Genomic DNA, 15,872 nt, shown 5'->3' with positions numbered 1-15,872 from the left:
GAACTTGAAACTCCTTGGGAAGAAGAGTGTGTATGTGTGTGTGTGTGTGTGTGCATGCACACATTCATATACCTCGTACTGCATAGCTCTGTGATGACTGCAGTCTTTTCTTGGAAATCTTTCTGGAGGCAAAACCCCCATCTTTACATATTTTACAGGTACATAAAAATTAGGAAAATGACATAACCAACTTAAAAAAATTTTTTTAAATATTTTAATAGATACAAAAATAGCAGAATGTTTTATTGAAATGTAGTTGATTTACAGTGTTGTATTAATTTATGTTCTACAAAGTGTTTCAGTTATATAAACATATATTTTCATATTCTTTTCCATTATGGTTTATCACAGATATTGATATCCTGTGTTGTACATTAAGGGCGTCCCTTGTGGCTCACCTGGTAAAGCATCCACCTGCAATGTGGGAGACCTGGGTTTGACCCCTGGGTTGGGAAGATCCCCTGGAGAAGGGAAAGGCTACCCACTCCAGTATTCTGGCCTGGAGAATTCCATGCAGAGTCGGACACGACTGAGCAAGGACCTTGTTTATCCAGCCAACTTTTAACTCATGCAGCCAAAGCCCAAGCACCTGTGTTGCCAGGAACTTGATGTCCTGTCTTTTTGATAAAGGAGAAATTTAATCTAACTTTCCTTGAGATGGGGGTTGGGATATAGTCAGTTTAACTGTGAAAGGACTTGGTTTATATGAGTCAGCAAAATCTGGTCTGAAGAGGGGCTAGAATGGTTCATGCATTTTTTAGACGTTGTTGTTTAAAAAAAGGGATTGAGGCCACATGTAGCCCCTTTTGCAGAAGTTTGCCAGCCCTTGATTTGTGTATTGTTTCGTGGCTGAAGAAACCAGGGCTCAGGGGTGCTGAGCCCATGGGGCAGGCAGGCCCAGTGGAAGGAGAATTGGGTCCAAGTGTCTGCAGGTCTGGCTTTTAACCGTGCTTTCATTGGACCTGCCTAATACATTTCTGTGATTGGTGAAGTTTCCCTTTTGACTCTGTCATCCTAGAATTCACAGTGGTGTCTGCAATGAGATTCAAACACTAACTGCCAGGAGTTGGTCAAGCTGTACAGGTTAGGGACACAATTCTTTATGTCTGTCCTCAGTCAGACAGCTGCAAGGTCTGGGGTCCCTAGAGCACCTGCACTTATGAGAAACGGCTACAAATTCAGGGTTCCCATTGACTTTGTGGTTTCAATAATAAACTAGAACAACTCAGAGCACTCAGGAAAGAGTGTTACTGGTTGTTCAGTCATTGAGTCAAGTTCAACTCTTTGTGATCCCATGGACTGCAGCATGCCAGGCTTCCCTGTCCTTCACTATCTCTTGGCTGCTAAGTCTGCTAAGTTGCTCCAGTCCTGTCTGACTCTGTGAGACCCCAGAGACGGCAGCCCACCAGACTCCCCCATCCCTGGGATTCTCCAGGCAAGAACACTGGAGTGGGTTGCCATTTCCTTCTCCAATGCATGAAAGTGAAAAGTGAAAGTGAAGTCGCTCAGTTGTGTCCGACTCCTAGCGACCCCATGGACTGCAGCCTACCAGGCTCCTCCGTCCATGGGATTTTCCAGGCAAGTGTACTGGAGTGGGGTGCCATTGCCTTCTCCGCACTATCTCTTGGAGTTTGCTTAAATTCATGTCCATTGAGTCGGTGATGCCATCCAACCATCTCATTCTCTGTCACCCCCTTCTCCTTTTGTCTTCAATCTTTCCCAGCATTAGGGTCTTTTCCAATGAGTCAGCTCTTTGCCGACCTATATACAGGAGTCCCATAAAAATATGGGAGACCCAGGTGACCAAAGTATTGGAGCTTCAGCTTCAGCATCAGTCCTTCCAATGAGTATTCAGGGTTGACTTCTTTTAGGATTGACTGGTTTGATCTCCTTATGATTATAGTTTTATCAGACAGGGTACACATCAGGACTAGCCTAAAGAGACAGGGTGAGGCTTGGGAGGTTCCCTGTGGGAAGCTTTCTCCAGACACATCGCCTGAGCTTTGGTGTTTGTAGTTTTATTGGGGTTTCATGAAGAAAGAAACTGGAATTCTCCAGACAAGAATACTGGAGTGGGTTGCCATTTCCTTCTTCAGGGGCTCCTCCAGACCTAGAGATTGAACCCAGGTCTCCTGCACTGCAGGGAGATTCTTTACCACTGAGCCAGGGAACCCTATTCATTACACAGGTATTTTTAATTGGCCACATGACTGAACTTTCATTAGAGATAACTTTCTACCTGAGAAACTGCCCTGCATAACAGGGTGCAGGGCAACTTTTGTTTTCCAAACACGTCCTCTGCCTCCCGTGAAAGGTCTTCCTTCGTATCCTGACACCCTCCTGCCCCCTTAGCTCAGGATGTTACATAAGCTGCAATTTCCTGGCTGCTTTTGGGGCCTCATATTTTTATGGGACTCCTGTACATAGGTCTCCAGCCCTCATGTCTCCCCCCTGCACTCCCATTCAGGAGGTCAGGTTGATGTCAACTGGCTCAATCCCCAGCCCTCCAATCACACGGTGTCCCTGGCAGGTCAGCCCCCATCCTAAGACTTTCTAGGGTCCACAGGAGTCACCCCATTGGCATAAACTCAGGTATGCTCAGAAGGTTCCAGCATGAACAACAGATACTCCTATCACTTGGGAGATTCCAGGGGGCCAGAGGCTCTCACCTGGGAAGCCAGGACTAAGACCAGTTGAATTCTTCAGTCTGTGACAGTGGCCTAGGCTTGACACTTCCCACGGAGCTGGGGGCAGTGCTGCCAAAAGGCTTATCACTTTAACAGGCTTCTGACTTAGGAAGGCAAGAGTTTTTTCCAAGTTTTCCTTCTGTGTGATAGTAAAACTTTGCACATGAAAAGGCAGAAAAATGTTCCTTCTGTCCTTGGAGGTTCTCCAGTTGATCTAATAATCAAATTGACATAAGACAGATTAACAGAAAAACAAATCATCTCCCTGGGTCCCACGTCAAAGTTCCCAGGAGACAGACTCTTACTGGGTCAACTCGGACCACATAACCGCGTAGCGCTTTGTGTATCCAGTTGATAGGAGGACAGGGGTAGAGCCGTGAACTAGAGAGAGCCCCTGCCCTCATGGCCTTGGCAGTCCACTGTCCAGTCTGGCTTCCTTTGGGCTCATTTGAGTCTGTTCTTTCCTTTTACTTTGGCTTCTTTCTCAGTAGATGTTTCCTGAGTTCCTGCTGACACCAGGCTTATGTACATGGGGGAGTTGTAAACATACACTTTGATTTTATATGGTGGTATTTTCCTAGCGCATTAACTCAGAATTCATCTCATGAGTCTGAATTTGAAACCTTGGTCATAATGTGCTTTGCTATATATGGTACAGCATTCTCCTTAGGCAAGACATTTTCAACAAATCATGTTAGTTATTTTCAAAATATTAATGTCTTTCTCCAAAGCAGGATTGGGTCACGATGCAGCCCCTGAGCTAGAAGGTTATCTGAGTCCTGGAGGTGGGATGAGAAGGTAGGGATAGTATTTCTACTTAAAATTCCAGATTTGGCCCTGTGGTTGTATAGAAAGGTGAGCTGGCCTGATAGATGACACGTACTTGGGAAATCATTCACTTCATGTTGTTTCCACCAATTGTGTCAGTAATTTTTCACCCCAATATTTATGATCCAACATTGAAATACTTATTAGGGAAAACATGCTTCCATTCTTATTTCTATCAGGGATTTTTTTTTTTTTTTTTTTGGCCTCAGTCTTCTCTTCACACCTCAGTTATCCAATATTTCTTCTTCTTTCTGGTCCACACATTTTGTCCAAAAGAAGTCACGCAGAATTTTCTTTTGAGATGTTTCTCATGTCCATTGTTTTCCCCTTCTCCATGTAATAGATGCTTTTATCATTTTTCTTCTAGATGGTTGGGCTTCCCCAGTAGCTCAGCTGGTAAAGAATCCGTCCACAATACAGGAGACCCTGGTTCAATTCCTGCATTGGGAAGATCTGCTGGAGAAGGGACAGGCTACCCACTCCAGTATTCTTGGGCTTCCCTGGTGCCTCAGCTGGTAAAGCATCTGCCTGCAATGCGGGAGACCTGGGTTTGATCCCTGGGTTGGGAAGATCCCCTGGAGAAGGGAAAGGCTACCCACTCCAGTATTCTGGCCTGGAGAATTCCACGGACTGTGTAGTCCAGGGAGTCACAAAGAGTCGGACACGACTGAGCGCCTTTCACTTTCACTCGTAGATGGTGGAGTTCATTTTCTGCCTCGTCTCTTCCTGTGCTTGTCTTGTGAGTCACTGCTGGGTACGCTTGTCTCCTGCTTAGAAACCTTCTGTGGTTCATCTGACCTTCAGGATGAAGTTCAGATTTCTTCCCCTGTCGTTAAAATCATCCACAGTCTGGCCACTGACTATTTTTCTGAGTTTCCTTTCTATTATTTCCCAGTTTGAATGCTCAGCACTGGTTTTTATCATTCTCAGTTGCCCCCCCAATGTGCTCTGTCTACGGGGTCTCTGTCTGAGGTCTTCTTGTCCACCCCAGATTGTCCTCCTTTTTCCTACTATAAACCTGAACCAGAGGTTAAGGCTCTGAGACCTGCCCTCACACTGTTCTGACCAGCTCTCCACCCTTGGCACAAAGTGGCCGCTGACCTCTGACCCTGCTGGCACCTTCAGGTCCCCTCTTAGTCACTTGGTCCTAGTCACTGGTAACCAGGGTTATGCTGGTTAACACTTTTGAGAGCAGGAGCCAGCTTTTTTGTTTTTGTGTTCTCTCCTGCATCTCACCATGGATTTTCAACCATGGCTACCCATTCATATCACTTTAAGAAGCTTTAAAAACAAGAGGCACAATTGGTGTGGGTTGGACCCAGGAACTGGCTAATTGTGAGAGCTTTCTTGGTGATCATGTGCAGCCAGAGTTGAAAGCCACTGAACGAAGACCACCTGGAGCTGAGCTGCTCTGCCCACAGTAGGGTGTGGGGTTTGTGCCCTTGATGCCCATCACCGTGTCCCTGCCTGGAGAATTGAAAGTGACCCTTTACATGACTTACTCAACCAGCAAATACAGGTGCCCATTATGTATCAGGCACTGTTCTGGGTGCCAGGTCCCTGTACTGGACAAAACACACCTCTGCTGCCCTGGAGCTTCTGCTCTTGGCCTTGGGGAAACAGACCATAAATAAATAATGTCAGGTAATGATGATACCGGCTGTGGAAGAGAACAAAGTGGGGTGAGTGGGCAGAGAGGAAAGCAGCACTTTTGTATAGGCTGGTTTCAAAAATATCCTGTGTCGGCCTTAACTCAGCAAAAGATTTAAAACCAGCCTCCTCCGAGGTCCATCCGGTCTTGAAGGTCCTGCTGCTCTCTGCTGCCCCCTGTGGACAAGCAGGCGGCAGAGCAGAGGGACGCCAGAGAATGAGGGCTAGAGGGGGTGATCTGAGAATGGGGGGTCCTACACCCAGCTTGTGACTAGGGACCTGGTTGTGAGCACGTCCCATGACAGCATGTCAACTCTCAATAGCCAGTGAGAGTTACACGGGGGTGTCCCCATCTTAGGATGCAGATCATAACAGGATTCTAATCACTTAAAAAGGTGATAAATTTACATGGCTCAAACTGTCTACTTCAAAACGTTTCTGAGCATGAAGTGGCTGTGTCTGGAGTGGATACCTGTTACCTAAGTTCTGCGACACCTGTTTCCTTTATAGGTGGGACATGCGGCAGGTACTTGAGCAGATGGGATTTAAGGAAATGGAGAGAGGCTTCCGTCACCTGTAGGGCACTTATTTTTCTGTGAGCCTGGACTTCAGGGCCTCCTCCCTGAAGTCTCAAGCTGGGTTGCCCTGTCTAGGGAGGGAGTCTGCCATGTGGTTGCAGGTGTGTGTGTGTTTGCGGGGGCGTGGTGAGCCCGGGGAAGTGGTTTCAGTAATGGTTATGTCATCATTCCCCTTGCTGACCCCTCCTCAAGTGAAGGTGAGTAGGGAGTTTTAGCCCAAGAGAGGGTCAGCTGTATGGCTGAAATCGCGTCCTAAGGAGACAGACGGGCTTGGGTCTTAACCACAGAGACTCGGGATGCAGGCTCGGGGTGCAGGCTCGCATGTACCCGTGAGCTGGGATGGGCAGTGCTCTGCGGTCTGGTGGCCAGGGGCATCTGCTGGTCTGTGCAGGCTAAGCCGGGGGGTAGGGGGCGGGCAGGGCTCTACATCGAGGTTTGGGAATTTCATCTTGGAGCACCGAGGTGTCTTCCTCAGCCCCTTCTCCTGGGGCCAAGTGCAGGGCACACCGCCTTGCAGTCCTCTCGCGCTTCCCAAGCACAAAGGAGCCAGAAAGCCTAGCTCCAGAATTCGGTCTCTGGGCCTGGAGGGGGAGCTCGCCCGGGGGAGGGGAGGCTCTGGTCTCTGCTCCACACATCCCCGCAGTCCACGGGGGCCCTGCCCCCAGCCGTGCGCCCTTCACCATCCCCGCGGAGCCTGCGGGTCTGGCGCAGGGGCTGCAGGTTTGGGGAGGGGATGGAAGGAGGAGGGAAGGGGGAGGGAGGGGGGGGAGGGACGAGTGGGGGCGGGGCCGAGGTTCCCACCCGCGGAGAGGCTCCTCCGCCTGGGGACCAGCGGGCGGGGCGGGGCTGGCGCCCGTCTCCAGGGCAGCAGAGGGACTGGGTGGCGCGACGCCCGGAGCATCCTTCCAGCTAGTCCCCGCCCGCCGGTGCTGCCGCCGCTACCCTGCGTGACTTCTTTGTGTTTTGCGTTCTGCCCGCGCCTCTTCTCCGCAGGACCTGTCCGTCCTCCCCCGGGCTACAAGAAGGCAGACGATGAGATGTCCCGGGCCACGTCTGTTGGAGACCAGCTGGACGCACCAGCCCGCACCATTTACCTCAACCAACCGCATCTCAACAAATTCTGTGACAACCAGATCAGGTAGGAGAGGGCGGCCCAGTCGGAGCAATTAATTAATTCCCAGATAGGAGGGGGCTTGGCTTCCTCTGAGACCTCCGCAGGAGCCAAGCAAGCCCCCACCAGTGTCCCTGCGGCCGCCAGCCCCGTCCCCGCCCCTCCCCACTCAAGCCCGGCAGTCTATACCCGCGTTTCCCACTGGGGTGTGGGAATATACCTTTCATCCTTCTGTCCTTTGCACTGGTTCTGTGTGCAGGCTGTCTGTGAGCCTGGAGGATGCTTGTAGGCTTCTGTCCTGGCGAAAATAAGCTTTCTTCTCTCTCTTCATCCCTGAGTGCCCTCCCAAGAACTCCCCCATGCCGTTTTAAGCCAATTTTTTTAAAAGACAATTTAAGCCTGTTTTAAGCTCTCCTTAGCAATTTGCCGACTGTAATGTGGCAGAGTGCTTTATAATGGATCCTTCCCATCACAAGAACTTGCATTCAGCTCTCAATGCCCAGGGCATTTGTTAAGAAGGCTTTCTTTGCTGGGAAACTTTGCCTAGAGTTAGCGGGAAGACGGATGGACACTAAGGTTTAGATGTCCGCTCTTTGCCGGCTGCTCTGTTGGATGCTTTAGTTACACTAGCTTTATGAAACCTCATCACCTCTTGAAGAAGGCAGTCTTACCTTCACGTGAGGAAACTGACATAGGAAGATAGATGTTAAAGGACTTGTGGCCATTTAGCTACCAAGTGGCAGAGCTGGACATAGAACCCAGCCTGTCTGGCTGCTGAGCTCAAAGTGTTTGTGCTGTGCAAAGCTAAATCTTTTAGGCACGGAAGTTGGCATGTTTGCAAGTTTCATTAAACTTTCAGGCTTCGACAACTTTATCCCTGAGAGGGACTTCAGAGGATGTGGTTCTGTGAGTGGCTCCAAAGTGCGTGCTCAGGTGCAGAGAAGGGAGGCCATGGGTCAGGTTTGCCAGGACTCTGTGTGTGTGTAACTGAATTCCAGGCCAGGGCTCTCTCCTGAAAGCTGGGGCTAAAACTTTGTTGTGTGTTATGTCACTCTGAAGCCTTAGCACTTGGACTTAGCCTGAGATCTTTATTCAGAAAGGCCTAGCTGTTGGGCGTTATTGTAGTTTCATAGGGTTGGGGGTAAAATAATGGTGCATATATTGTGCAGAAGTGACACTTATTAAAAGTGTTAGATTATCCTGACTTTATTTTCGGTTTTAAGAATGGCCATTGGGGCCTATATTTTACTTAAATGTGTAGCTTGGAAGAACAACTGAGGCCAAAATTCAAGGATGAGGGGGTTTGGTTTAAGATGCAGAGCAGCACACATGAGTTACTGCTTCACCCACTACGATAGTGCTAATCAAAAAGACAGTAGCAAGTGCGGGTGAGAACGGGAAGAAATGGGACCCCTCCTACATTGCTGGCGGGAATGAAAAGTGGTGCGGCTGCTTTGAAAAACAGTTGGGCAGTCTCTTAAAAGGTTAAATGTAAAGTTACACATGATCCAGCCATTCGAGGTGTATATACCCAAGAGAAAGGAAATCACACACCCACACAAAACTGGGTGCAGATGTTCATAGCAGATTCATCAGAGTGGCCCAAAGGGGAGACAACCCAGGTGTCTGTCAACTGACGAATAAATAGAATGTGGTATGTCCATATAGTGGAATGTCATTTGGCCACAAAGAGGAATGTAGTACTAAAGCATGGATTAACCTTGAACACATTGTGCTAAGAGAAAAGCCATAACAGGTCTCATGTATGATTGCATTTATATGAAGCATCCAGAAGAGGCAAATCCATTGGGACAAAAGATAGACTAGTGGTTTCTAGGGTGGAGGACGAGGTTGGGAAAAGAGGAGAGACCGTAATATACGTGGGGTTTCATTGTGGGGTGATGGATCCACAACTCTGTGAAACACACCTACACCATCCGGAATCCTGCATTGACAGCATAGTTCCATTTCCTCAGACTTTGTCTGTGTTTCTAACTTTAAGATGTTTTCAAGTAGTGTTTTTGCCTTGTTGTTGTTCAGTTGCTAAGTCACATCTGGCTCTTCGAGACCCCTTGGACTGCAACACACCAGGCTCCCCTGTCCTTCACTGTCTCCTAGAGTTTGCTCGGATTCATGTCCATTGAGTCGGTGATGCCATCCAGCCATCTCATTCTCTGTCATCCCCTTCTCCTTTTGCCTTTGATCTCTCCCAGCATCAGGGTCTTTTCCAATGAGTCAGCTCTTCGAATCAAGTGGCCAAAGTATTGGAGCTTCAGCTTCAGCAACAGTGAATATTCAGGGTTGATTTCCTTTAGGATTGATTGGTTTGATCTTGTAGTCCTAGGAACTCTCAAGAGTCTTTTGACTACTTCCTATTAATTTTCTTAATTTCAGTATTCATTTGTGGATACTTAAAGCTGGGAGAAAGAAATAGGGGTCTTTGTTTTTTGTCTAAATTCTCTAGTTCCCATGGAAGGTGAAGATTTTTTAAAGTCTAGGTAATGGGGTCTCATAACCTGTTCTTTAATTGACTCACATTGACATTTTAAAAAATTTTATGTATTTATTTTTTATTGAAGTATCATTGGTTTGCAATGTTAGTTTCAGGTGTACAGCAAAGCAATCAGTTCTACACACAGCTCTCTGTATACATGTATATGTATAAATCCTTTTCCAGATTTTTTTCCATCATAGATTATTATAAGATATTGAGTATAGTTCCCTATGCTATACAGTAGGTCCTTGTTAGATCTATCTCTCTCTCTATATATAGTTGGGTGTATATGTTAATCCAAAACTCCTAATTTATCCCTCCTCCCATCTTTCCCTTTTGGTGACCATAAGTTTGTTGCGTGTGTCTGAAGACTCACTGACTTTTGAGACTGATTTTTATATCAGAGATTTCCAGTGGCTGTTTGTTATACAGTTTCATTTGTACCTTTTTGGAGTGGGGGAGGGCTAAATGGGAGTATACCATAGGTGGGCTAGGAATAAAGTAGGTAGACACAACCATTCCTTATTATGTGAGTGTACAATTGAATTAGTTAAATACTCTTACAGTTCATACAGTTTCTCAGTTCATGGCTTATGCTGTGAGCATCGGTTTCAGAATACATGGAATAGGCTTTTGGAAATTAAGGGGTGTTGCCTGCTGTCCTAGAATATGGTCTTCCAATTTTTACTTTATCTTGACTGTATTTAATTAGGAATTACTAATGGTAATATGACTCATTGTTCATTAAAGAATTGATTTTAAAGCTTCTTGACATTATGGTGTAAGGATTTTATAAAATGTTGAGCAACACTGTTTCAGCACTGGACCATTCATTTTATAAAATACTGATTAAAAAAAAATAAGGCTTCTTATCTTGGTCATGAATGTTTGCTGAAAGTTGATAAAGCTACTGAAAGGGATATTTTCATTAAAGGGAGTTGATATAGGATTTCTTTTTCTTAGTAGCTTTTCCTTGAGAAAACACTGATGGATTTTCTTGCTGGGTCAGAGAGTGTCATCCCAGGTGGTCGGCATCTAAATGGAGGCTTTTGAGAAGAAGGACCACGTGATCGGTGGAGGCGGGTGTTGGGGTTGTCTGGCATATTTGACACTCTGCCCTTCCAAAGGCTGGCCTTCCTGGGGCCCCAGCTCTCACTTATCTTCCCCCATCCCAGGGCCTCCCTGGAAGGAACCTGGTGATGGTGACAGTTGCTCTCTTGACTACCTTCTTGGGCAGCTGGTGTTTTGACTTCACTAGAGGGACTGGAGTTTGCCAGGAAGGGATATGGTGGTTGGGTGTTTGGGGAGGTTGGTGAGGGCAGGATGGTACCATTAGAGCAGGGATGGATGGTCTGGGGTTAGCGTTTGGACTGGTGTGTCTGTCCAAGGAAGAGGTGCCACCAGGCTAGTGGGAGTGAGAAGGCCACTGCCTGGGTTGACTGTGGCCTTGACAGCCCCAGGGGAATGCCAGTTGTGGTGACTCAAATTCCAAGCTGTTTCCTGAAATTCTGGGAGGGTCTATGCTATGTAAACAGATGTCTCTCTAAATCTTGTTCTTGACACTTGACACCAGCATTTAATTTGACCTGAAGCTGTGATAGGATGAATTTTTCCATTACTGAAGCCAGTGAATTTAGATTATCATAATTATGGAGACACATAACATGGTCTTTTCTTGTGTGTGTGCTAAGTCATTTCAGACGGTCCAACTCTTTCTGACCCCATAGACTGTAGCCCACCAGGTTCCTTTGTCCGTAGGATTCTCCAGGCAAGAGTACTGGAGTGAGTTGCCATTCTCTCCCCCAGGGGATCTTGTAGGGATTGATTTTTCTAGGACCTTAACTGTGAAGATGGTAGTTGTCTTCCATCATCCAGAAATGAGTAGATTTTGCAGTGTAATTATTACATCTGTACATGTACGATTATATGTATGTCTACTCTACAAGATTCCTTTTCTGAAGTGTACAATCCCATCGCCTTTAAAATTGGACAGGTTTATTGAGAGATAATTCACATACCATATAATTTCGCCCATTTGAAGGATACAGTTTTGTGGCTTTTAGTATATTCAGAATAGTACACACATCACCACCACTTCAGAACATTCTGTCATTTCTCAAAGAAACTGTTCCTATGGCTGTCATATCCTAGTCCCTTTCTCTCCATGCTTGAGACAGCCACTAACCTACTTCCTATCTCTGTAGATTTTCTGTTCTGGATAAGCATTTTAAGTTAAATATTAAATGCTTATAGAAAGTTTGATATTTAGAGAAACTTGGTATTCATTATTCTTGATGGAGAATAATTAATTTCATGTATCTATATCTTAAATGTTTCAAGTTAAATTTTTTTCCAGACAATATCTTCATGATTTATTGGTCAAAGGAATGGGCAATGTTTATGCCATCAAGTTCAGTGCAGTCTTTTTATGCGAATGTCAGCACACCATGTAAAACGGTGAGTTTCAAGGCTATCAAATGGTTTTCTCCAGTGTCTGGAATGAGGTCTTCAAAGCAAGTTAGGAATGTTTATAGATACTCAGTTTTGAATAAGTCATTCACTTCAGGTAGGAGTTTCAGGTAGCAAAAGTCTTCATTAAAGCAGCAAATCGAGCTTTGCCAAGCTATTGCATTGCTTTAGCTTCCTTTGTATTGAAAGAAAATGACTTCATGTGAATATTCTGTTGGTTTTGCCAGGATAAGATTGAAATAGAATTTTGCCTTTACAGAAAGGAGAATTGAGTACGGGGTGGTAGGTCTTGTAGCATCAGAGTTGTGCTGGGATCCTGATGTCTGAGAGGATATTTTTGTCTTAAGGAGTGAAGAGAACAGAGTCATCTTCAAAAGCACTTTGTGCATGAGTAGGGGTGGTAAGTGATGATGCGGTACTGGGTCTAAGACCGTGGAGGACTTCAAGGAGCTGTGACTCTCCCTGGGCGGCTACCGCTGCAGAATTTAAGTGGAATCTGGTCTTCACAATGAAAGTGCTTACAGTTTAATAGAGAAAGAATACCAAGATGCTATTAACAACTCTAACTTCCTTTTGATTCACGTACAGATTGCTTTATTAAGAACCATGGTTTACAGATCTCACTTGAGATAGTTATCCTTGTCAAGATTGGTGAAGGTATATAAAAACCCTTATCAAGAATAGTTGATAAAGAGCTATACAGAAACATATATCTATTCTATTTCAGGTTCTTTTTCTATATAGGCTATTAGAGTATTGAAGAGAGTTCTCTGTGCGTAGCACCTTGTTATTTATCTATTTCCTATAACGTAGTATGTATATCGGAGAAGGTAGTGGCACCCCACTCCAGTACTCTTGCCTGGAAAATCCCATGGATGGAGGAGCCTGGTGGGCTGCAGTCCATGGGGTCGCTAAGAGTCAGACACGACTGAGCGACTTCTTTCACTTTTCACTTTCATGCATTGGAGAAGGAAATGGCAACCCACTCCAGTGTTCTTGCCTGGAGAATCCCAGGGACGGGGGAGCCTGGTGGGCTGCCATCTCTGGGGTCACACAGAGTCGGACACGACTGAAGCGGTTTAGCAGCAGCAGTACGTATATGTTAATCCCAACTTCCTTTGCATGTATCTTCCTGTCATTTACATAGAATTTGGCCAAGGAAAGAAAGTAAATACAATGCTGAACACCAGCCACCCCCCCACCCCAAATAGTCGATTATGTTGAAAGCATTGCTTTTACCTACTTTCAAATGACCAAGATTTTCCTCCATTTAATGTTCTTTTTATTTTTCTGTTTACTCATTTTTTAAAATGAAGATTATATGTATTTAGAAAGTGAAAGTGTTAGTTGCTCAGTCATGTCGGACTCTTTGTGAACTCATGGACTGTAGCCTGCCAGGGTCCTTTGTCCATAGGATTCTTCAGGTAAAAATACTGGTGGGTTGTCATTCCCTTCTCCAGGTGATCTTCCAGACCTAGGGATTGATCCTTGGTCTCCTGCATTGCATGCGGATTCTTTACCGTCTGAACCATCAGAGAAGCCCCAATATAAATATATTTTTAATTTATTTTAAATATTTTTTAATGAAAATTGTATGTATTTAAGACATACAAAAATGAGATTTGATTTATGTAGTGAAAAGCTACAGTTTAGCTAATCTCTTCACATAGTTACCATTCACTGTTTTTTAGTTTAGAGCCATATGAGTGCAGGCTAAGTTGCTTCAGTTGTATCTGACTCTGTGAGGCCCTATGGACTGCAACCCACCTCTGTCAGGAATTCTCCAGGCAAGAATACTGGAGTGGGTTGCTGTGCCCTCCTCCAGGGGATCTTCCAGACCCAGGGATTGAACCCACGTCTCTTACATCTAACCTGCATTGTCAGGCAGGTTCTTTACCACCGGTGCCATCTGGGAAGCCCTTAGAGCCATATATCTAGTCTCCAAACCAGGCACTCCTATCTTATACTTCCTGAACATGAATGTCACAGTATACTGAGAATCCTTACTTTATACAAGCCAGTAGCAATTAAGGCCACAGAAGCTGCTTGTAATTAGAACTCTTACCAGGTTTGCACCCCTGGACAAGGTTTTTGAGGCATTCTGCAGGCAAAAGCATTCAAACTCAGGGCCTTTGGCATTGTATAGTTTGGTAATCAAACACTTGAGCTTTCTTGAAATATATTATTTTTAGAAACAGAAAATCATGTCAGCCTTGGGCCAGTTTTGTATTTGTTTCTAAGGAAACAGCAGATGTCTAGGGGAGTTGACGGGTGATTTCTTCATCAAGTTGACCCTTGTATGGGTAGACCCGGTGCATATTTTGAATTTAATATTCAAAACTAAAAGCACAGACTAAAACGTCTGTGCCGTTCTGATCTGTAAAAACTGGGAAAGGTGCTGGGTTTGAGTTCTGGTCACTAACTTATTTCCCCTTGTCCCTTATCGCAGATTTTGTTAACTTTTAACATCCTCTGTGAACTTAAGTACTTCTGATCTTTACCCATGAAAAGAATGAAGCATCAGGATTTGTGAAAAATGCAAGTTAAAATTAACATAAGTGGAGGAGACTAGGGCGATGTGACAACTAAATGCAGTATCAGTTCTAAATCAGATCTTGGAACAGAAAAGGTCCACTGGAAGAAGCACTGGAATTTTTTTTTTTAATTGAAGTATAATCGATTTACAGGGTTGTTTTGATTTCTATTGTACAACAAAGTGATTCAGTTATACATACACGTACGTTCTTTCCCCTGTCCTTTTCCATTATGGTTTATCTCAGGATATTGAATCTAGTTCCCTGTGCTGTACAGTAGGACCTCGTTGTTTATCTGTTCTATATATAATAGTTTGCATCTGCTAATCACAGACTCCCAATCCATCCCCCTCTCCCCCTGCCCCCTGCCCCCTTGGCAACCATGAGTCTGTTCTCTATGACTGTGAGTCTGTTCTGTTTCACAGATATGTTCATTTTATGTTGTATTTTAGATTCCACATATAAGTGATATCATCTGGTATTTACCTTTCTCTTTCTGACTTAGTATGATTGTCTCTGGGTCCATCCGTGTTTCTATAAATGGCATTATTTTGTTCTTTTTTATGACTGAGTAATATTCGATTAAATGAATGTAACACTAGTGAACTTGAACTTTGTAATTTGGGGTATTCTTATGCTGATGCCATTATATTAGTTTTGATCTAATTTTATCTAGATTATACTGTGGTGATTGAAGATACTGACATGGGGGCAGGGTGAAGGTTTATGGCAGCTCTGTACTATATTTGTAACTTCTGTGACTATAAACTTATCTCAAGATAAAAATATATTAAAAATTAACAAGAACTGTCTGGAAGATTAGGAATGAAATGCTCAACTCTCATCTTTCTGTTGGATGCTATGGGAAGTGTTGGGTCCTTATTGGAGAGAGCTGTGTGTTTGAAGGGGAGGTAGTCAGGGAGACTGGACTCCTATCTTCACACATTTATCATGATGCTGACCAGACAGGGAGACAGCATCCCCTTAACTGGCAGTACTGGAGTTTGTTTCCATAACGTCCGATCTAACTGTGTTGAAGTCGAAAAAGTAGAACTGTGGGCTACAGAAAATGATGCAGAGTTCAGTCTTATGAGCTTTTGTGTAGTGATCTAGAAAGTAGCCTCTAAGTGTTCATTCTACTGCTTCTGGTTGAGTCACTCAATAGACAGCAGAAGCTTACTCAGAAATGCCAATCAGCAGCCCTTTCAAGAGGGACAATGCTTCTGGAGAACAAAAGGCGAGGGCTGACCATTGCAGAGAAATTTCCTGAAATTGTGAGGTTGGGTTTGATAATTTAAATGCTGATCTACCCTTTTCTGCTAAATGAAAGCCTCATCACAACTCAGACTGTAGGCTTTTAGCTACCCTTGTGCTGTGCTGTGGTTAGTCGCTCAGTCGTGTTGGACTCCAGGCTCCTCTGTCCATGGGATTCTCCAGGCAAGAATACTGGAGTGGGTTGCCATGCCCTCCTCCAAGTATCTTTCCAACCCAGGGATTGAACCCAGGTCTCCCACATTGCAA

At 45.0% G+C, this 15,872-nt stretch overlaps 1 protein-coding gene across 3 annotated transcripts in view; it reads left to right on the top strand.

The window, feature by feature from the left end:
* The window catches only part of LOC133258395 (phospholipid-transporting ATPase IB), a 492,425-nt gene that overhangs the window by 58,730 nt on the left and 417,823 nt on the right, over nucleotides 1-15,872 (top strand). For all 3 annotated transcript variants that reach the window (XM_061434934.1, XM_061434933.1, XM_061434935.1), the window contains exon 2: nucleotides 6,737-6,881. In XM_061434934.1, coding sequence (XP_061290918.1) covers nucleotides 6,737-6,881 — 145 coding nt within the window. The remainder of the gene's footprint in view (nucleotides 1-6,736; nucleotides 6,882-15,872) is intronic.

This window comes from Bos javanicus, chromosome 12 (assembly GCF_032452875.1).
Source record: "Bos javanicus breed banteng chromosome 12, ARS-OSU_banteng_1.0, whole genome shotgun sequence".
In the NCBI taxonomy this organism is placed as follows: Eukaryota; Metazoa; Chordata; class Mammalia; order Artiodactyla; family Bovidae; genus Bos; species Bos javanicus.
The sequence above is the reverse complement of the archived record's forward strand: the minus strand, read 5'-3'. Positions and strand labels throughout refer to the sequence as shown.